At 41.4% G+C, this 22329-nt stretch overlaps 1 protein-coding gene across 2 annotated transcripts in view; it reads left to right on the top strand.

Annotated features, from left to right (window-relative positions):
• dock1 (dedicator of cytokinesis 1) overlaps positions 1 to 22329 on the top strand; it is a 252787-nt gene that overhangs the window by 14447 nt on the left and 216011 nt on the right. For both annotated transcript variants that reach the window (XM_074662599.1, XM_074662600.1), the window contains exons 2-10: positions 12971 to 13054; positions 13331 to 13371; positions 13501 to 13556; positions 16270 to 16366; positions 16466 to 16614; positions 17102 to 17237; positions 20254 to 20411; positions 20963 to 21044; positions 21576 to 21711. In XM_074662599.1, coding sequence (XP_074518700.1) covers positions 12971 to 13054; positions 13331 to 13371; positions 13501 to 13556; positions 16270 to 16366; positions 16466 to 16614; positions 17102 to 17237; positions 20254 to 20411; positions 20963 to 21044; positions 21576 to 21711 — 939 coding nt within the window. The remainder of the gene's footprint in view (positions 1 to 12970; positions 13055 to 13330; positions 13372 to 13500; positions 13557 to 16269; positions 16367 to 16465; positions 16615 to 17101; positions 17238 to 20253; positions 20412 to 20962; positions 21045 to 21575; positions 21712 to 22329) is intronic.

Below are 22329 nucleotides of genomic sequence, written 5' to 3'. Positions count from 1 at the left end.
CAGTTGCAGGATACCAAAGACAAATCATTTTTTCATTTTTTACCTTTTGTCTGGGTGACTAAACCTGTTGCCATGGGTGGCGAAGAGGTTCAGTGGATTATACAGGAAGTTAATTGCCTCAGTTCATTCCAGCAATTTAACAGAGAGCCTTTTAAGCTGTGCATAATCAATGCAGATATCCCCACCTGCTATTAATGAGTATTTTTCAGCGAAATGTTCAGTTTTGTGTTATATTCTTGCTCACTCACTGCCTGTCTGTCTTGAAGCTATTTGACGGTTTGATTCAGGCAGATGGAAGCAGTGAGGAGAAGCTTTTTTCACACCCTCACTAAATTTTGTCTGCTCTGTAGGACATTCCTTTGTTCTCTCTAACAGAATTGCACTCACCTCAGTGCAACCAAATATGACTTTAAACAACAGCATGAAGAACAAGTCCAAAACATTTCCTGTCAAGCAATCTGTGCTTCTCTGGCCTCGCCTGCTTCGCACCACTAGTTGCTGCCTGGATGCCACCTGGAGGAGGTCAAGTAGCGTACCGCAAGCTCGCCGCTGCACTCACATCTGTGCAGAGTGCCACGGAAGAGGCTTCAAAGTAAACTTGCTGAGTCAATTTCAGAGTTTCTTCAAATATTTGAAGGTAATTATGCTCTCATTAGCATTCGTATCACAAGAGATGGAACAGAGGGCAGGAAATAATTAGCTACTTCTTGCTGTGCAAAAGGCTAATCTGTGTGGATTCTGCCAAATTACTTTTCCATGCTGTGTACTCATACATGGGGTGAAAAAAACAACATTGTGATCTGGTTGCTTTGTTATATGAAAGATACAAAACATCTCATCAAGGCTCTACCTGAATAAGAATGCTGTCGCTCAAATCAGATTTGGGTGTTGGATAATAAGCCCTTACTTGTTCTTTTAAGCCTTATCCCAAACTCTCACATCTGGCACTAAGCTCTTTCATTCATGCTAGACACTACAAGCTAGCAGCTACTACACTTCCAAACCTCTCTGGTTTCCTGTGTATTTTTGAGGAGGCCAGAGAAGCATTGATTTTTTTTTTTAACATGGCTTTAATTTTTGCTTCTGGTTTCTTTAATCACATTGTGTGTTGCCTCTGCATTTAATGCTGCAAACAGAAAAAAAACCTTGATAACGACAAACACAGAGGGCATCTTTATTGACTAGATCTGTTAACTGCTACCTCGCTTGATGCGTCTTCTACGCGATGTAGAGTGCAGTAGATTATAGGAAGAAAGAGGGGATATTAAGCGGACTGAAGACTATAAGATAATTAAGGACTGATGATTTGAGTTTTAGCAGGTCTTCAAGTATTTAAATGAATTTCCTATAGATTCATTGGGTCACACAGACCAAGCACTGGCTCTCATGTTCCTCTGAAAACAACACCTGAGACCACAGTGTGAGAAACTCTGTGTGAAAAGCTTTCATGCAGTGTTCTGTAATGAGCTGGGCTCTGCTCCGTCTCTCCCTGTTGTATCAGGAAGATGATTTTCAATTAAAGGGCCCTGCAGAGGCAGTGAAAGCTGAGTTATTAGCCTGCGTTAGATTGCACCCTGAGGCCTGCATTGGAGCACAGCGCATGGCAGGAAGTTGTGCCAAAAGGTATTACTGCTGTTGGCATGTGGATCTGGCACCTTGTCACTTTCTCTACTTCATTTCTGTCTTTTGCTCCAAACCCTCCCTACTCCTCCAATAAAGGCTAAAGTCCTCTATTTCTCTATTTACCGAGTGTTTTATTTCCAGTCAGGTATTGCTACTCTTTCTGTTGTCATAAAAAGCATCAGTACTTCCTTCTGGCCAACTGGAAAAGCCCCATCTATTGTGATACAGTAATATCTCAAGTGGCATTTCCTGCTTGTTTCCAGTAAGAGGGAGGAGGAATGCAGCCCTACCAGAGAGTGAAAAAAGCAGACCCGGGGCTTTCTTCTTTGTCAAATTAATTTCAGGTTAATTACAATAACATTATCTCCACTTTCCAACCACAGATAAAGCTAAAAGGCTGTTGTATTTAATTGGTTTAAGAGGAAAAGGGGTTATTTTCTTGGCATTTCACAATCCAAGGTTCACTGTCTGCCTTTGTGTCTAAATTAGAACCATCAGGCTTCAGTCTGAGCGCCTAAACCTCTTATTAGACCCTATTAGGAGGGGACTTGAAATTAATTATCATGTTCTCCTGCCTTTTACGTCACTGACAAAGCTCTTTCTCCGTCTCAGTGTGGCAAAACATGCTGTAGAGTTGATTGTCTGTATTCACTGTGCACTGACTGCAGCAGTACATGTATTTAATGTCTCAGTGGGCTGCATCACTTTCTTCACATCGAATTAGTCTTTTATTTCTTTCACAGTGCTTGAAATTAATTTTCATTTCTTAAGAGCAGAGGGTTATTAAGGCAGATAGTGATTGTTGTAATTTCCCTGTCCTTGAATTATCCTAAGCCTCCATTAAACAATCACATTCTTTGAATCATAGCCTGTAAGTCCTCCTCAGAGCCCTCAGCGTTGTTAGCGTGCTGCTTTTTCCTCTATTTTTGTCATGAGAACTGTTCTGCTGCAGGAACACCTGAGGGGGGGGGGGGGGGGGGGGGGGGGGGTAAATCCATTAAATATAAACGTAGCTGAAGGGCTTTGTGACATTATACTCACCTATACATTAGGGCTGTAGCGATACACTAATTTTAGGATTCTATACGATACACGATATTTAGCTCACGATACATTTTACATCACGATACTCAGCCAACGATATGATTTCAATTTGATATTACTCGATACGATATGATACACTTGCATCATTTTCTGAAAGATTTTGAAGGGACAGTGTGATTTTGGTGACATCTTGTGACCATTCCATTGACTCGTATTGATTTAGTAGAACTGAAAACTGAGTTCTTCGGTGTGAGCTTGGTATCTAGATGGGTAACAGCGACTCCAGCGACTGGCTGACCTAATCACTCTTCCTGCAAAGCCAACAGGGTGAGGGTTAGCAGGGCTCCAGACAAACATTTAGCATTGGTTGTTGTTTTGGTGCAACAGCACAAAATTAAGGTGCACCCAAATTTTAAGTTGCCCCACTATAAATGCTATCAGGTCACCTTTTCATCACTTTCCATGACCTTTATATAATGTTAATAATTTTAATACATAAATAAGGTGTAGAGAAATGTTTGTCTTAATGTAAAACATAGGTATACAGAAAAAGAAAATTTATCAAGTGTTTTAAGTGCTTCACTGAGCTGAAATGTAACGTTTTGAACTCGAATATTCAGTAAAATAAAATATTTCCAAAACAAAATGCCTCTTCCTAATGTGCTTCAATGAACTAAATTGATTTTAATCCATTTTTCTGGATGAGAAGACTTTCTGATTTAAATTTGGTGAACGACAGCTCCTCTTTGGCAATGTTGTCAACAACATCAGTGTTTCCCCAAAGGCTGTCCTATTTTTTGTGTAATGTAAAGGTTTGCCTTTTTTATGTAGGTTGAAAAACTGCTTTAAATTTATTAAACTGGCTGAACCATATTATAACATATATAATACATTTTTACACTAAAATCACTGTTGAATATGATATCTATGCAATCATATTGAAGTAGAGAGTGAAGTTAAAGAGGATAAATGGTAGTAATATGTCCCCCCCCCGGACTGTATTTCTCCTGGCGACACACAATCTTCTCTAAAACAAAAGTTAATTGCGCCTTTTACAAATCACAAAGCAGAAAAGTTGCTGGATATCTTCCATCATTTCTATTTGATTACTGTGTCACATTTTTCTTCTTTGTTGGATTTATTAGCGGGGTACACTGTGTTATGCTGCTGTGCCGTCATGCTATTATTTAACTGATGAGGCTATTGTCATCCAGCTAACACGCCGCCTAGCACGAGGGGGCACGGTTGGCTGTGGAAATGCAAACAGGACCAGGCTTAACCGAGCCAAACCGTACTGATCTAGACCGGACTGCTTGATGGAAACGGGGTTATAGGTATGGGGTGAACTTTGGTAAAGCCTGATTCTGTTTGCGTTTCCACAGCCAACCGTGCCCTTCCTGGTTGGCGGCACATAAGCTGGATCCTGATAGCCGTGTTAGCTACGCAATAGTGTGACGGCATAGCAGCTCGACACAGTGTACCCCACTTGGGATGGTACCAGTCTGTAATCTGGGTACTATTTACGGTTTTGGTCCAAGGAAATGCCACAGGATAAGTGCAGCATGGAGATGAACTGAACTGAGCTGCGTGGTGGGAACAGGCTCATGGTATCTTATCCTATCCCATCCTATCATATCAAATCAAACTGTATGTCTTCTTTTAGTGTGCATCAGCGTCTTTATAGTCTACAGAGAGCCTGTGTGCAGAGATGCAGGAGGGCCAGGTCTGCCTGCCTCTCCTAGGCCAATGCTCCTCCTGTTATCCTCCCAGCACTTGGCAGATCCCTGTAGACCTCCTGTCAGCGCTGCAGCAGAGCCCTCTGCAGCCAGCTCCGCCCCAGCACCATCAGGCCTCATCAGGAAAACACAGCTTACACCTGCAGCTGCACCTTACCGATCACACATTTGTACCACACAAATGACTACAAGAGGTTTATGTCATGTTGCGGTCGTGCCCTCTGCAGAATCATGGTTGTATACCTGACCTTCATTTGAAAAATTGCATGCTCACCACTGGAGTCAAGACACACATACAAATGTGTCTCATTTTGAGAATTGGGCCTGATATAATACCTGTTATAGATTTGACTTTACTGTGTGCTGCAGTCAAGTAATGCTTCAAAAAGCGTAGGCCCTCTGTTGAATCTAATACTTGTGTTATATTAGATTTATACGACCAAATGTATAATATGGTTATATAGTCTGCTGCTCTTGAACAGTAAGAGGTTTATCATTTTACATGCAGATCGCGTCTGTCTGTCTGAGTTAGTCATTTATAGCCAGATATATCCTTTTAGAAAATATACAATGTGTGTGTGTGTGTGTGTGTGTGAGAGAGAGAGAGAGAGAGTGTGTGTGTGTGTTAGCTCTCTTTGCTGATGCCTTGGTGGAGCCCTGGAGACCCATAGTGCAGCAGGAGTGTAATAATCATCCTTTATTCAGTCCTGCGTGTGCACAATGTTAAGCTCTCTATTAAATTCATTTCCGCTGCTTAGTGGGACCATACATTCTGTACTTGCTCTGTCTCTTCTATATGTGAACATACTCTGCCTCTGTGTATGTAATATGAAAAGTACATAATGTAAGTATCTGCAAAGACTGTACAAGCAGCAGCCATCCTCATCCCATCTGCCACTCAGTGAAGTGCTGAGTGACATTACAAAAACAATTTCACGTCAGTCAAAGTTGATTATTATCGTGATTATTATTTTATCATTAGTTCAAAAAAATTTTGAGGATAGACTTTTGCTCCTGGGAGAAATTTAAAGAAAAAAAAACAGACCTTTTATTAGCTTGAATTGAGATGTACTCTAAAATAAACTTGTTAAATTTCACATTTTTAACGACACTTTTTTAGCTGTTGTAAAGTTTTAGTCTGTAAATAAATATTTTCACAGGTTGAGACAATTTTTGTGATTTGAAAATAATAAATTATACAATTCCAATGTAAACTGTTTACAGGGGATAATGTATGATGAGCAGGTGGTGGCAGGAAATAGAACGAGACCCTTGTCTCGCCCTGTCAGGGTTTAATTTCCCACAATCATCCATTGATCGTACATCATCTTGTTTTTTTTTTCCTGGATACTAACTTAAAATACAAACATGTTTGTGAAGAAACATCAATAGAAAGTCCCAGTGATTTCATGTGAGCTAGCTTTGTGGACCTAAGTTAACGAGGAGAATGTCAGGGTCTGTTAGCCTGCTGAACTAGCATTCAACAAAGCTAAAGTTTTAGCCACATTGTTTACAAATGTGGCTAACAGAAGCTAATGGAAGCTAATGGGTTTTATCTCACCTGGGCCTTTGGGTCACCACGCAGAAGCTAAATTTTCCAGAACCCTTTTCTGTGGATTGTTTCTGCATGATGTGATAAATTTGCCCAGAGTGTTGCTCAGTTTAGTGAAAGCTGATAACTTTTATCAAAGGGTTTAGACCAGGGGTGGACAATTCACTTTAATACAGAAGTCACATGAGAAACCTTAAACCTGAGGGCCTCACCAACAACAATATGAACTTTATTCTGCTCAACAGTGACTTTTCCCCCTTTGTAAAATGCACTGTTAACCAGAAGAACAAGGACATTTTATAAATACAGGAAATTGTGGTGTAGATCAAATAGGAAAATACTCATATAGATGTTAATAACACGTCATGCGTCCTTTAGGAACAGAAATGCCATGCTTTTCAAAATAAAAGCATCACAGTTGTATTACCCTGTATACTTTTTTTTCATATGTATTCTAATTATCATTTTCCTGGCCGTAACTTGTCCATGTCTGCTTTTGACTAATCAAAACCAAGTGTCTTACGCAGTCAAAACAGCCGTGTAGTAAATCAGTGAAATCAACTACGTGTCGAGCTTTGAGTTCATCACTCCAGTCGCTCCTGATGTGATGTCACTGCTGAACACCCGACCCTTGATATAATCTCTCTGCTGCTGGTCTTTGCAGGATTTTCTGCCTGTTTGGCTCCTCAAAAGCCTATCCAGCCCAGACGGAGAGTCCCCCCTCTGCTCCCCTGTGCCTTCCCCTCCTGGAGAATCCTCTTGTCGGGGATTTCCTGGCTGGCTCCCTTCGCGGGCTCACAGCCCACAGAGACTTTGTACGAATCATCACGAAGCTGTGCTTCCTTCCAATCCTTCTATGTCTTACTTCTGCTTTCCTCCACCGTCCTCTTTCATCTGCATACTGTACTCTCATCTGAGTGTAATGATATGTCCTCGTCTGCGTGGATTAGTGCAGGTTATTAGTGAGCCCAAAGTGTGGAATTACAGTCAGGCTTGTGTTTAGACCAGGCTGCTTATAATTGTAGAGAGGGCGTAGACATAGGCAGGCTAAGTGGATGGGTCTGTAATCTGATCCCCAACTCGTTTCCTCTGATGATAATGTTCGAAGTTGGCACAGTCTCATACACGAGGTTATGTATGGTAATGAGACAGCAGCAAATGATGCTCCTGTTTATCACGTTTTCACAAAATCCATGCAAAAATTTGCATGCCGTCCACTTCCTCGCCGTCTCCTTCCTTTTGATGGCTTTTCTTCCCCTCACTGCTCCCGAATTGACATCAGTTAGTTCTCGGGTATGCAAATACAGGTTTATGAGTAATCAGAGCTGTCATTCTCCCCCCACGTGACCAGAATCCCACTGCTTTCCTCTGTGAAATTGCACCATCATTGCCCCTCATGTCAGGGTTGTGTTTGATGGTTGTCATTTACTCAGCATCTTCCCAGGGCGTCGTTAGTGTTCATTTTGTGATTCTGCCCACAGAGAATCTTCCCCGCGTTCCCTGCACCCCCATTAGTTTGATATGAGACCTAGTTTCATTGGCAGGGATCACAGGGGCAGTCTTTCATTTCCCGATGAAATATGATGCTTTGTGTCTCTAATCAGAGCGGTTTGTTCAGGCTGATCCCTCGCAGCACCTTCCGTTTGGATAACATGCTGAGTCAGCCGGACCCGTGACCCACTTCCAAACAAACAGTCGACGGCTTTGCAGACTTTTCTGGCTTCTCTTAATGATGGTTTAATCGAGCGCCGGCCGCTCTGTGATGGCTGCACACAGATTGATCCCACCTCTCTTTTGATTGTTTTGTTGCTTTCTCACCCTGTAGGGAACCTTTTGTGTGCCGTTATGGTACCGCTGAATTCATTTCCTGGGGCCTTTGTTCCATTGTACATGGCTGGCGTTGTGGTGAATTCGCTGCGCTCGTCGGATTGTTCTGGCGATCAAAAAATGCACGCTCCTGTGTACCCACATGCACTCTGATAACAACACACAGGGCTGAACAAGGCATTTCTGTTTCATCCTCCAAATGATGAAGTGTCTGTCAGCTAAATAACACGGCGTGTACATGCTCAGTGTCAGATACAGACTCTCAGAGCCTGTTAGGAGTGTTATGCAACCGAGCCTGTCTCCAATTTAGTTATCTGTGAGGGTCTACTTAACCTCTGACCCTTCCCTCTTAAGGTCTTGTATGTGTAGTCATTTTTTGGAGACACATCCTCTTGCATAATTCCAAACTCCTCTCCTACTCCCTGCAAGTGATGGGCAGCTCATTCAGCTGTGGCCTCTTTGAGACATAAGATCTCATATTCCTTTTAAATTACACTATCTCCTACAGGATTTCTCTGATCTGATCATACTGTGCTGCTAATTGGAATTCTCTGTCATCAGAGCAGCCATTACAGCCGCTGTAATGTGACATAAATTACTGCTTTAAGGATGATTTTTTTCAGCTCCATCTGTACATTTTTTGCTCTGATTTCAAAGTTAAAGCCCCAACTGTTAATAGGATCTGGAGGCTGATGCTGATATGATTTGGAAAAGTAAAAGTCACCAATCTAGAGGTTCATATGGATGAAATGAAGTGTTCTTGAGCGAATTATATATTTCTTTAAAGAGGGAGCATTCTGCTTTCCTGTGTTTTAAAGGTAGGGTCTGCAGGATTTTCCTAAAAATTCAAAATGTCAACATTTACAGGAATAATCCTGCTCAGCTGTCTCCTTTGAGCCTCTATACATGTGTCAGGGTGGAGAGTGGGCGTGGTTACATTACTGCGCACCCATTGCACAAGGGACTTTATGTTTTGATGATAGTGAATGGAAGAAGCTAATCAGAGCAGGTATGATAGTGGACGTTGCACTCCAAACAGATAAAGCTTTTTCCTACATGAGAGTGAAGCTTGGCTCAACTTTCACTCACTTTCGGGCACTTGGAATGCAGCTTGGGACGAAAGTGATGCGAGTTAGCTTTCTGCTAACCAGGTACGCATTAAATACCTGTGATTAGCTTGTGCTAATAAGCGAAGTCGGGTGTACGGCTCTCGAGTCTCTCCCACATAGAAACGCAATGCTCCAGGTTGTTGCTGAGCTAGTGAGTGTGTTCATGTAGTCATGGTCAGAGGCTGCGGGTGTGGGCTGCTGCTGGCACTGAGCCAAGGAGGAGGAGCCCACTTTGAATGTTGTGTTTACTAACAAGTAATGAAAATTCTTGCAGACTCTACCTTTAAACATGGGTGTTAACTAACATGCTGGATGTTCAGATTAAACATGCATATTTTTAAACCTTCACAAATTCTTAGGTTTTAGAAATCCCTGAATCTGACAATTAAATGATCTTCTTGAAACTCGCTTAAACATGTTGATGGTGGAAGGATCTCCTAAATGGTTCATGACACGTTAGATGGATAGGTGGGCCTCAAACACCAATGTCTTCCTGTAGCTCTGCTCTCAACAGGCCCTCTGGGAAGCTAACCAATCAGAAAGAAGGGGTTTTGTTGAGCTGGAGTCTTAAAGAGACAGGAGCTTAAACTAAAGAGTTTCAGACAGAGGCTGACAAAGGTTTTATTTAAATACGTTTAAGAAAAGAAATTGAGCTGTAAAACATGTTATGCTACTTTTGAGGTACCAAAATGACAGTAAAAAGCCTCAGTACGATCACAATACCCCCTCTTTAAGTCAGTGATGTCTCAGTGTCAGGTTAACACATGCTAACTGTATGATTATAATTATTAGCACTCTTGCTTTTATGTATATATTGTTTTTTGGCCTGGAAGAGTAAAAAAAACAGTTGGATTAAAAAAAAAACAAACATAGAAAAACAGACCAAAATCATTTCTAGATTGTGTTTCACTGACAGACATAAAGTTATTTCAACTAGCGACAAAATTGTCATATCAGGAAATCTCTGTTCTCACTTACTGTCCACTGTAACAGCTTTTGATCTAAACTCCAACAAAATAGAGCAAAGAGCTCTTTTGTCCGTCACATGACACGATGATGAAATGTAATCGTCCCCTCCGTTGGCAGGTGGCTGTGGGAGAAACCACTGGATTCACTTGATGTGCCACCAGTATGCTGTGAAGGCTCCATTGCCTGCGGCGAGGGCCTTTTTTAATTAAGCCATCATTCACCTCTGGAAACCTCTTGTTGAAGCTGCTCTGCATGCATTCCCTCAGCAGGACACTCACACACATACACACACTCACACACAACACACACACACACACACACACACACACACACACACACACACACACACACACACACACACACACACACACACACACACACACACACACACACACACTCACTAGAGCTGTCTCTGCCGGCAGGTGTCCTCTTGACACAGCCGCCGGTCATGCTGTCAGAGTTAAGGTTGTGTGAAGATTTTCTGTGTGTGTGTGTGTGTGGATGTGTGTGTGTGTGTGTGTGTGTGTGTGTGTGTGTGTGTGTGTGTGTGTGTGTGTGTGTGTGTATGTGCGTGTGCAGGGGTCTTGTAGAATTTCTCAGACAGGTGTTGGTCATGCCTGGATTGACAACGATATGTTTTTCACTCCCCCTGAAGAAGAGAACATGTGTCAACAGCCAGGATTTCATTGTTCTGATATGACCTTGACATGTTCATTGAGCTCTGGATGCAGATTGGGAGGGGAAGTTAGAGAGAACAGCCTGATCTACAAAAAAAGGAGGTGTATCAGGTTATTTTGAGCATTAAAGAAAAGTAGACACAGGAACAACAGTCTGTATAAACAGCAACAGCAGGCACATTGCAATCTGTGGTAATATCATACTGCTCTTATTGACGATCTGACAACAGTCTGCTGATCTCTGAACAGATGTGACAGGGAAGTGCAGCTAATTGCCTGTTTGGATCAATCATTTGTACTTGAGCAACAAATCCTCCTCATGTTCCCAGATTCCCTGGAATGCATCAGAAATGATCGATCAGACCTCCATTTTACAAAAACGTGTTTTAAGAGTTGTCTTCTACTACTTCTAAGGAAGAGCCTGAAAATCATCCTCATCCTCATCCTCATCTTCCTGCTTTCAAATCTGAATCAAACTGTGTTACTTTGGTTAACTTGAGCCCTGATTATGGCAGATGGACTGGAGCAAAGCCCCTGTAATTTCATATTTACTGTGAAACTGAGACTTAAAGGAAAGAGATGAATTGCTGCTCATCTTGAAATGTAATAACTTAGGAATGGCAGTGTTAATTTCAGTACTGTTCTGAGGTAAAACTAGGTTTTTATCTAAACTGAGTCTCGTCGGCAACAGTGAAACTAAGACTCACTGGTAATGTGTGCATTTCTGACTGGAAGATAACATCTTTGGCCATTGATTTGTGTTCAAAGACAATAATAATATTGAAATATGTGAGAATTATTATTTGAAAATCCCCAAAAATTGCCTAATCAACCAAAAATTTCAATGACCCCCCTGCAGTACTTACATCCACAGACCTCCTCGGGCTTTAGACCCCAGCTGAAGACCTCTGATTTAGAGGGCTGACTTGAAACTGAGACTTTCCAGAAACTCACTATAAATGGAGGATCCTCATCCAGAATGTAGTAATGAACCAAGAAATCATTGGGTTCATTTTGCAAACAAATTAAGAGAGCTAAAATTGACTTGTTGTCCGAAGCTGAGTCTCACCAGTAACAGTGAAACTGTGACTTTCCTTAAAACTGAAGGCAAAGGCTAGGCAGAGAGTGTAGCAGTGACTCTAAATTTTTTGTAGCTATTTTGTGTAACTATTTAGAGATTGGAAATTTTCTTGTCACTTAAAACCAAGACTTTCCAGAAACAGTGAAACTGAGACTCACTATGGATATGGATATATGGAAGATCCTGCCCAAAGAGTGTGGTTATGATCTAAGAAATTACAGTGTTTATTTGCAAAAAGTTTAAGAGAGTCAAAATTGACTTGTCATCTGAAGCTAGGACTCACCACTAACCATGAAACTGAGACTTGCCAGAAATTAAAAGAATGAGAGCTAGTCAGAGTCTTACCAGAAAAGATGAATGGAGAATTTATTATGCTGTATGACTGTTTTAACGTAAGTTTTAAACTCTGTCCACTGCTTCTGACTTGGCCAGGACACTCTTAAGAATTAGATTTTTAATCTTAATGAGGTTTTATCTCCTGGATAAATAAAGAAAAGATAAAATAAATGAGTTCTGGTTCAGAGTGTAGCAAAGAACCAGGAAATGACACTGTTTATTTTTCAGACCTAATTGAAGAGTTGTAATTTAGCTTTGACCTGAAAATTAGATAAACCAAAAACAGTGAAACTCAGACTTACCAAGAATAAAAGAATAGATGAAGCTGTGGACTATGGAATAACAGTGTTTGTTTTGCAGACTTATTTAAAGAGTTGTAATTTACTTCTGACATGAAATGTAGACTTACCGAAACAGTGAAACTGAGACTCACCAGAAGAAAAATAACTGGTGCTGCTAGTCTTGTAATGAACTAAAAACTGTGTTTTTCCTTTCGCAGAGATGTTTTATGTGGATAGATCTGGTATAGCCTTGGTTGAAAATTTGTGTAACTGTAATGGCTTACTTCACTGAACTGCCTGAAAGTCAGCTGTCATACCCAGAGGCGTGTATCACCACAACTGTAGGATGGATAGATTGAGATTATAAGTTATATTATAGAAACTGTTGTTGTATTTTATTATCTTCTTGTCTTTTTCTATAATTTTGAGGAAATCTGTTTTCCTTTGGCATCATCGCTGTTTTGGCACCCTCTATCATCCTTGATTTATTTTCAGTGGGTGGCAAAATGTGTTGATATTGCAGCTTCAGTGGTGCCAGGCCCAGCCGTCACAGTGTCACAGCGTGTGGGTGGACATCCTGTGGATGTGCGATGCCTCTACTACACAATGCAATGCCACACAATTAGTGCCATGAGGGAGCCGAGCGCTTTATTGCCTTCTTTCCACCCCCTGTAATATCTTCACCTCCTCTTTCTCCTCCTCCTCATATTGTGCTCTTTCCTCTTTTTTTTGCAGCAATTTATAACTACGACGCCCGGGGAGAGGAGGAGCTGTCTCTGCAGATCGGCGACACTGTGCACATACTAGAGACATATGAAGGTGAGAACAAGATTACTGATGATAAAGATGATCAGAGCTGACATGCCAATGTTTTTATCTGTCATGCCTCATTCTGCTGTGGTTCCGTCAGATTTCTGTATGTGCTCAATGAGTGTGCAATAATATAATGAAGGTCTTCATGGTGCTGTAAATGCAGAAATAGCACCACACTGATGTATTTTCATCATAAAAAATAAAACCGTAAAATTTAACCTAAGCTTACATAATGTATTTGATAATCCTCCTTCATTTAATCTAAACTCTGTTCTTCTTTAGACTGGTACAGAGGGCACAGGCTGAGGAGGAAATCCAAAAAGGTAAGTGACTTACGAAGGTTTTACGAAGACAGTAAAGTTTCTCCTCACGGGTGTTATTTTGCAGTTTTGCTATTCCTGACCCAATAAAATCTTATTATTGTTCACTTTGTGATCTCTTTCTCGTTCCAGGGCATATTTCCTGCGTGTTATATTCACCTGAAAGAGGCCACCGTTGAGGGAAATGGGTTTGTACACTTCTGCCTTTAAGACGTTGTTTCTTGTAAAATCTCTTCCCCAGCTAAGATCCCTGTTGGGTTTTTGTTTGATTAATGTGAGAGATCAATAAAGGTTAATGATGTTTGTTACTTTTTGTAAGTAAAAGTATAAGGGACCCCATAAAAATTAAGTTTTACAGACTATAAACCAGGGGTATCCAACAGGTTGCTCCCAGGCCCTCAGTAAGTAGCTCACCAAGCAAATTGGAAAATGTTAAAAAGTAATAAAAGAATCAGGAAGAAATACAAAGAATCATCACAAACTCTGTCTACTTACTACAGCTCTATATCTATCCAACCTACCCAAAAAGAATATCAGACAATCACATTCCTATCTACAACTCCATCACCTGTCCTAATGAACAGGTGCTAGTGTGCGGACTCAGTAGCAGGCAACTTCTGTTTTTCAAACCAATTGGGAATGGAGTCACCGTGTCACATCTGGATTTTATTTTACTGTTACTAAAGCTAGTGTGCCATCTGGAGATAAACAACCAGGTCCATCAAAAAACAAAAAACAAACAAACAAAAAAATTACAAGTCTCTGGTCAACAGCTCACAGTGTCAACTATCATATTTAAGGTAAGCCTTTACTAAGGTGCTAGATTTGTACCTGAAAAATAAATAAATAAATAAAGGGGCTAGAAGTAGCTCACGACTTGTTTGTTGTTTGAAAGTAGCTCTCATCCTAATAAAGGTTAAAGACCCCTGCTACAAACATTTCACGAGTTGCACCGAGGGATGTTTGATACCACTTTTTATGCAGACCGATACCAGTGCGAGTACTCCTTCTTGAGTACTCACCAATACCAAGTAATGATACTACTAGTACTTTTGATTCATAAAATTTCAATTAACAGTGACAGATCATTTTGATCAAAGACAGCACAGTCACTTTGACATCAAGTCCAAATAAAACACAAACAACACTCTCTGAGTTTAGAACTTTTTTGATCAATATTAAAAAAATGGTTTTAAAAGTGCACAATAAAACTAACAACTGCTAGAGTTTAAGTATTTTTTTAAAGTAAACTCAAGTGCAAAATAAAAAAAGTTTAACTCTTAGCTCTTCCTGGTTCATTCATATTGTCTGAAAAGGACCTAGCGCACATTTGCAGTGGTGTTAAACCGCAGCAATGAGCAGCATCTAGTGGCGAGGAGGACTTGCTCAACCTAAGATCTTTTTGCCTAGAGTATCTGCTGCCAGTATCTGCAGCCTTCACGAGTACCAATACCTTAAGAAAAAGGCTGGTATCGGCCCTATACTGATACTTGGTATCGGTATCTGGCCATCCCTAGTTGCACCAGCTGAGACAACGCCAGTGTAAACTGCAAAAGCTGAAATTCATCCAAGTGTTGATGCCTTTGGCCCCGTTAGTACAGCATTTGATCCACAAATGCAAATAAATCAGTGAAAAAAATCTGTTTCCACAGAAAATGTTGAGGGACTAAAACGCTGTACTTAGCAGCTACGCCTGTGGTTGGCAATATAACTGTAGAGTCCTAGTAGAGTAGAGGTCCGCTGATCATCTGGTGTATATAGTAAATGTGTCTTCACTGATTGCAGAAGTGGTGCAACAGATGCACTTTTAGTTGAAAGGCAATCAGCAGATTCAGCACAAGCACAACATGAAGGTCCACCGTTGTTTCTGTTGTTGTCCAGTTCCTGCAAGGGAATTTAAATTACCACAGTTAGAATGTAATGCAATAATCAGAGTGTGACGTCATCAGCATTTCTGCTGAAAACTGTTTTCTGCGGGGTTTCAGAAAATTTCCACTCTGAAGGCTGTTTTCAAAAGTATCTTTTTGAGGTCGGTTAAAATTTTGTTTGTTTGTAAATCAGAGGCTAAAATGCAACATACCTTTGTGTTTCATCCTAAAAGCCCCCTTTATTTTTCAGACTTAGATAAGAGAAACTCTTTTGTCCCCGGAGGGGAATTTGTCATGAACATAAGAGCTGTGCTGCTCACAATCAGTACATTAATCACAGAGTCCATGCGGCCAGCAGGGCAGCACCACTGGAAGAATAAGAATCTTATTTGAGTTAATATGGACCACAATTCCCCTGAAAACTAAAATAAAAACAGTCTTACTTTAAGATATTCAAAGACAAAAATGATGCCTGAATTTCTTGTTCAGAGTAAAAAGATCTGCCAGTGGAGTAATGTTGAAGGAAGACACCAAACATGTATTTTTTAGGGTGGCCAACCTACTATGACCGAGATTCTAGTTTCACAAGCTCAAAGAGTTCTACTAGTTTGACACATTTTATATTAAATTATTCTTCTATTCAGATTATGAATACGGTTTAAGAAGAATATGCCGAGGTGAAAACTCAAAGTGTTAAAAACAGATTTGGAAAAGTTTGTCCTCGAAGATTTTCAGACCTTTGAGAACTTTCATGCTTACAAAGAATTAAACTTTGTCACAGACGACCTCGAAGGTTATTTACTGGCTAGATGTGATGTGACAAGTGTGTTTGTTGTGCCGCTGTTTCTGTTTGATCTGTCGTCTCATATTTTCTTACAACTTCTGAGTTTAAAAGTCCTTGAATTTAACTGAAGAAAATGAGTTTAGTTTTATGATAAATAACAGACATTTTTCTATAGAAACACTTTCTGTGTTTGATCATATGTGGCAAAGAAGAGTCAGAGTCTTTCATACTTCTTCACTTTCTCTGCAGGCAAAAAGAGACAGTCATTCCCACTGAGCTGCCTCTGGTTCAGGAGGTCACAACAACGCTGCGGGAGTGGGCCACGATATGGAGAGACTTATATGTGGTGAGACATACACAGAAACACACACACACGGATGAGAAGTTTGACATGTTCTCTTGCAGCTAAGCTGTGCCCGTCTTCATCTGTCGTCTTCACTCACAGGGCGACAAACGTGAGATGTTCAACTCAGTCCGGGACATGATCTACGACCTCATCGAATGGCGTTCTCAGATCCTGTCCGGCACCCTCCCGCAGGACGAGCTTTCTGAGCTCAAACAGAAAGTCACCTCCAAGATTGACTACGGCAACAAGTGAGAATCATCTCTTTATATCCTTTCATCCTCTTATCTATACGGGGAAAAGACTCCGGGTCAATAGAAAGAGACAGGTCATCACTTAGCTGGAGGGCGCGCTGAGGGGGATTAAACTGCAGCACACCTTACTGTATTCCAGCATTAAAGGTCATGCTGCATCTGAGGTGAAAAGGGGTTAAAAATGAAAGTAGCGCAGCTCCACTCTGCTCCTGTGATGAGACTTTAAACCTCTGGCCAGGTGGAGAAATGGCTTTTGCCTCTGCAGACGCATTGAGTGATGAGGCTGATGAAATGCACTGACTGCACGTTGGCAGCATGCTGCGCTCTGCTCTGACTCCCTCCGCTGGGAGAGGAGTGGAGGGGAGAAAGTGAAAGCTCTGTGAGAATGAAAATAAGGAAGATGGAGTGAAGCTAATGTGTCCTTCTCATCCTCATTCAGGTTATTAACTCTCATCACCTCTGTCTTCTTCTTTTTTTACCTAAGGTACCTGGATCTGGATCTGGTCGTCAGAGACAAAGACGGAAACATTCTGGACCCAGAGCTCACCAGCACAGTCAGCCTGTTCAGAGCGCACGAGGCGGCCTCTAAACAAATCGAGGACCGGATTCAAGAGGAGAAGGTGAAGCCAGAGATCTGAGTCATGTGATCAAATGTTGATCTCTTTCTAAGTCTCATCCTGTGCTGCTACAGTTGCAGTATTTGTATTAAGAAAGAAAAATGGCATTGCTGCTTCTCTTGATACAAGATAATTCTACAGAATGACCCCTCATTTGTCTTACTTAGAGGCTGCTTCCTCTAAGGCCACTTTCCTCCAATCTACTGCACAAACATACCTAACATTTCAAGCCACGTTTGCAGTTTGGACCTTTAAAGTAAAATGCCTCCCACTAATAATCAGATGGAAAAACAAGATGGATTTGTGCAAAATGGAAGCTAAACTTTGTGATTCCATAACTTTTCATTTCACCTAAGGTCAAAATTTCAAATGCACTCATGAAGTTACGGCAATTTTTCAAAAGTGCTGTAAGAAAAGGACTTACTCCATATTTTATCATTTGAAACTTAAAGAGGGGGTATTGTGCTTTTTTTAATTGTTTTATTTTGACACTCTGACACCCTAGCAGTTGCTGTTCATGAATCACAGCTAAAAAACAACTATTATTTCTCATTATTTCTCTCTCGCACGGATTAAATGCAGAGGTGAATGGGAAACCTGAGTGCTTGATGGTCTGATGAGACTAAGCATGGAAAAAAATAAAACTGCTTGAAGAAAGAACTGAGAAGACAGGAGACACATGAATAGTTGCTGCTTGTCTCAGGAAACAGCAGTGTGTTTTTCTCAGGGTTTTGCAGGTCAGTGACGCAGCGGTGAAAGCCAGCTAGCTAATTCCTAACGTTAGCATCAATGCCATACTACGAGGGGGAGTTGGTGAAACCATGGATTTTGAAGTCATGTTTCCTGAGAGGAGACAAACCTTTTCTTTAAAACAAAGGGAAAAACTTGGGCTTGTTTGTATTTATAGGTAATTGTGCTTCCATTTTACTGATCCAGCCCACTTGAGGTAACGTTAGGCTGTATGTGGCCCTGAAACTGAAGCCAGTTTGACACCCCTGCTGTAGCTGCTGTCTCTTTAAGGCCTTGAACCAAAAAATCTGTTTCCCAGGGTATAAATGAAATGAAACCAGAGTTTTCCAAAATCTTCACTTTGGCCGGAGTTTCCAGAAAACGAAAACTTTAGTGACACTTAACTGCAGTTGGATGACAGGACTAAACACATAAAAATATGTGCAGTTTCCTAGATACCTGGCTACATGTGGACATGGCCCAAGGCTCCCTGCTCCACAGACCCCTTTCCTTCTGATTGGCCAGCCTTTTCAGGGCCTGTCGGGGGCATACCTTGATGTTTGAGGTCCTCTTTTTCAGTGTGTGTCATGAATTAGTAAGGAGATTATGTCATGACTCCATCTTTTTAGAAAGCCTCGTGAAGATCTCTTGCTACTTTGAAAAAGGACCATTTTAGGGGCTGTTTGTAAGGTTTTAAGTTGAAACACAAAAGTTTTGTTGCACTTTGGCCTTACGTTTACATGAAAACGGCATTTCAGCCAACCTAAAATGCAAACTTTTGACTTCAGCCTCCAGAGTGAGATTTTTCTGAAACATTGCCACCACCGTTGCCGTGTAAACAGTAAGCCCGCATTTTCAGTGAAAACGCTAATGGCACGCTCTGCCCTGCGTGAGCGCATACAACAGTTCAACAGTGCCATTGTTAAGATCCCCATGTGTATGTACTGCTGAATCTGCTGACTGTCTTTATATAAAATGTGCATCTGTTGCTCCACTTTTGCACTTAGTTTTTAACAAAACACCAGATGATCGGCTCAACTCTACTTTGGTGGAGATCTCCAAAAAGCGGCTTCTGGATAAGACAGTTATAGCACCACCTACATGCCTTGCATGCTTTCTACAGCGTTTTCAGTCCCTCAGCATTTTCACTGAAAATGCAGATTTTTTTCACTGCGTTTTAGCGTTTTTAGATGAAATGTTGCTGTGTAAACGGGGCTTAAGCAGTTTAAAGACAGATTCTGGGATTTCTACAATGTATGATCATGAAGGGGTTTGAAAATCTACACGTTTAGACCGAACATCCAGCGTTCTTACTTTAAATCCATGTTTAAAATATAGTAAGTCAGAAACCCCCTCTTTAAATTCTGACTGTCGTAGTAGTTTGCTAAAGTCAGCTTTATTTACATAGGAATAATATAAACATACTCAGATGTGCATAATTACATCCGACAGCTTTCTTTAAGCCAATTACAAGGGTACACAACATTTCCAGAGTGCATTTTGCTGTTCTGATTTTAAAACAATGTGTTGACTTAATCCTGCGAAGCATCAACTTTGCATTATTTAACATTAGCAATCAGGTCGCCAAAGAGCTTTTCAAAGTGGGAAAAATGCCAGAAAAGACACAAAGCCTCTGTTGTTTGCTCTGGAGTTGGCATTTGCAAAATTAAAGCGTAGAATTTAGGCCTCTCACGGTTCACAAACAGGCCTGACTGCGTCTTCAAAAAGCCCGGCTCCCCGCCAGACTTCTATTTCTCTTGGCGTATCGGTTGCATACCTCACCTGAATGTCAGCTGGCAGCGTGTAGGAGTGCCAGACGCTAAGTGCCCTGCAGTTATGCGGTCTCATCTTGTGCGACCTTTTCATCCAGAGGTCTTTATTGCATATGCATGGGCAATAAGAAAGTGTCCAGGTCAGTGCGATAAATATTTATGATCCAGCCCTGGAATGTTTTTGAAGGGCATCCAGGGTAACACGCAATCAGTCCGCTTTTACTGCAGATGCAGCTCTAGAGATCAAGTGACTGTGAAGGCTTTTTATCCCAGGATACATAAAAAGAATATCGATAGCTTTACAGGCGTTGTTAAATCCTGCTTCTTAACTTTTTTTAACATCCAGAAGGATACAGAGGCCGTGGCCACGCCTACGCTCAGTATCTCTTCCTTCAAACGCTGACGTCATCCTGGGCCCATCGCTCAAACTCGACAGGCTTCAGGTCTCGCTGAATGTGACTGAAAGCCGTGGAAGAATGCCCAATATTGAATTCAATATCTTTGTTTCCCTCCGACAGTCTCAGAAGCAGAATATTGATCTGACAAGGCAAGCAAAGTTCGCCTCAACACCGGCGTTCGCCCTCTTTGTGACTCTGAAGAATGTGGTGTGTAAGATCGGCGAGGACGCAGAGGTGCTCATGTCTCTGTATGACCCGGTCGAGTCCAAATTTATCAGGTAATCTCACGGGTGTGGGTTGGACTTCTTTTTTACTTTTTGTCCTGCTTCTTGTGTAACTTTTTCCCTTTCTTGTGTTACTAATAAATGATGAATGCTTACAGTGTTGCTTGGGAGAAAATGTGAAGATTTCTTTTGCGTTGAAGAGCTTCGTGGAATATAAGAGCCCATTATTAAATCCAACACAGTGGTGATGGTTTTTCTGCTAATACTCATTGTAAAAAAACAGTTAGTATTTCTAAATGAATCCTTCACATGTGCAATTTGACTTAAAAGCACCAACACAAGAACGTGACCACAGCAAGTGCAGCCTCCTCTCCAGGGATTTGCCTTTGTTTCAGGATTTCGACAGCAAATTATCACAACTAGAGCAGCTCGGCTTTGGAAATGCCTCCAACATCAGTCATGCATTTTGTTTCCCAAGCGGATCTGTGTCAGGATTAACATTCAAGCTTCTGCAGCTTTCATAGAAGCCTCTGTATCGTAATGCTACTGAGCTGATTGCCTTAAATCAACGTATGGTACACGTGTCTGTTATTCCTCCATCACAGCGAGAACTATCTGGTGAAATGGTCCAGCTCAGGCCTGGTGAAAGACATAGACCAGCTCCATAACCTCCGAGCGGTCTTCACGGTGAGTTTCCCCGCCGCTGTGTGTGTGTGCGTTTCTGTGTGTTTGCCACTGTTTATTCAGCCATGTTATGAGGCATGTGGGACCCTGTTTGCAGAGCCTGTATTTGTAGAGCTCTCTCAGAAAGAGCCCGGCTCGCTGTATGTGTTTACTAAGGCAGTCACCTCTATCTAATGGAAGCCCAAGGGCGGGAGGGTCAGCGTGCACCCACTGGGAGCACTTTGCCGGTTCTGGATGGTATTGTCCCCAGGAAATGAATCTGTGCACACAATCACATTTCTCATAGAAGCAATCTGGGGAGGAGTTTGCCCTCAGCACGAACTCATCTTCACCCGCAGAAAATCCTTTTAATTGATCAGTTGTTGCTGTATGAATCTGTAAATCAATATTCACTTTCCCGGGGATATTTACCCCAAATTGTGCAATCTTGTATAATAATTTGATGTTTTTACAGCTGAAGCCTACTTCTTATTTTGTCTCAAGGCAGCAGTGTCTGTGCAGTTCTTCATCACTTCTCTGTTTCTTCCTTTCCAGGACTTGGGGAGTGAAGATCTGAAGAGAGAAAAGATCAGCTTTGTGTGTCAGATTGTCCGAGTCGGGCGCATGGAGCTGAGAGACAACAACACCAAGAAGCTGACGTCAGGTCTGAGAAGGCCCTTTGGAGTAGCAGGTAAAGCAGATTAAGAATGAACTGCAGCCACTGATAGCACCAAGAGTTCCTCATCACTTACGGCATGATAGAGTTCGAAATGTAACAATGACCCAAAATGACATTCAAAAAATGTAATAAGCCTGAAATGTAACAGCTGATTGATAATGTAACAAAAGTGCTGAGCCTCAAATAAAAAACAAAACAAAACAAAACAGGAAATTAACACTTTGGGTCGGTAATTGCATCCATCCATCTTCCACCGGCTACCTGGGTTAGCAGGGGCAGCAGTGTCTGGGGATGGGTACCGAATTAGGTACCTTTATAGGTACCGACCAAATTCTGTCAAAAGTACAGAGTACCGACTCAGGTAAAACCAAAAGGTACCATGTTTAGGTACCTAAATGCATCCTTGTGACTGTGAGGAAGTGGAAGAGTAGGCGATTTTCCATGCAAGACACGAACACAGCATTGCAAGGTTACATACTGAAGAATAAATTTATTAAGTTGAAAAACGTTTATACTTTATTAATAAAAGAATGTTATTTTTTACCACATAAACACAAAAAAGTACCAAAAATTGGTAAATTACCGCTGAGTACCGGTACCGATCGCCAAGTACCAGGCATCAGTACCGTA

This window comes from Halichoeres trimaculatus, unplaced genomic scaffold (genome assembly GCF_033239565.1).
Source record: "Halichoeres trimaculatus isolate MK-OKI-2021-1 unplaced genomic scaffold, fHalTri1.1 fHalTri1_scaffold_23, whole genome shotgun sequence".
Taxonomy (NCBI): domain Eukaryota; kingdom Metazoa; phylum Chordata; class Actinopteri; order Labriformes; family Labridae; genus Halichoeres; species Halichoeres trimaculatus.
The sequence above is the reverse complement of the archived record's forward strand: the minus strand, read 5'-3'. Positions and strand labels throughout refer to the sequence as shown.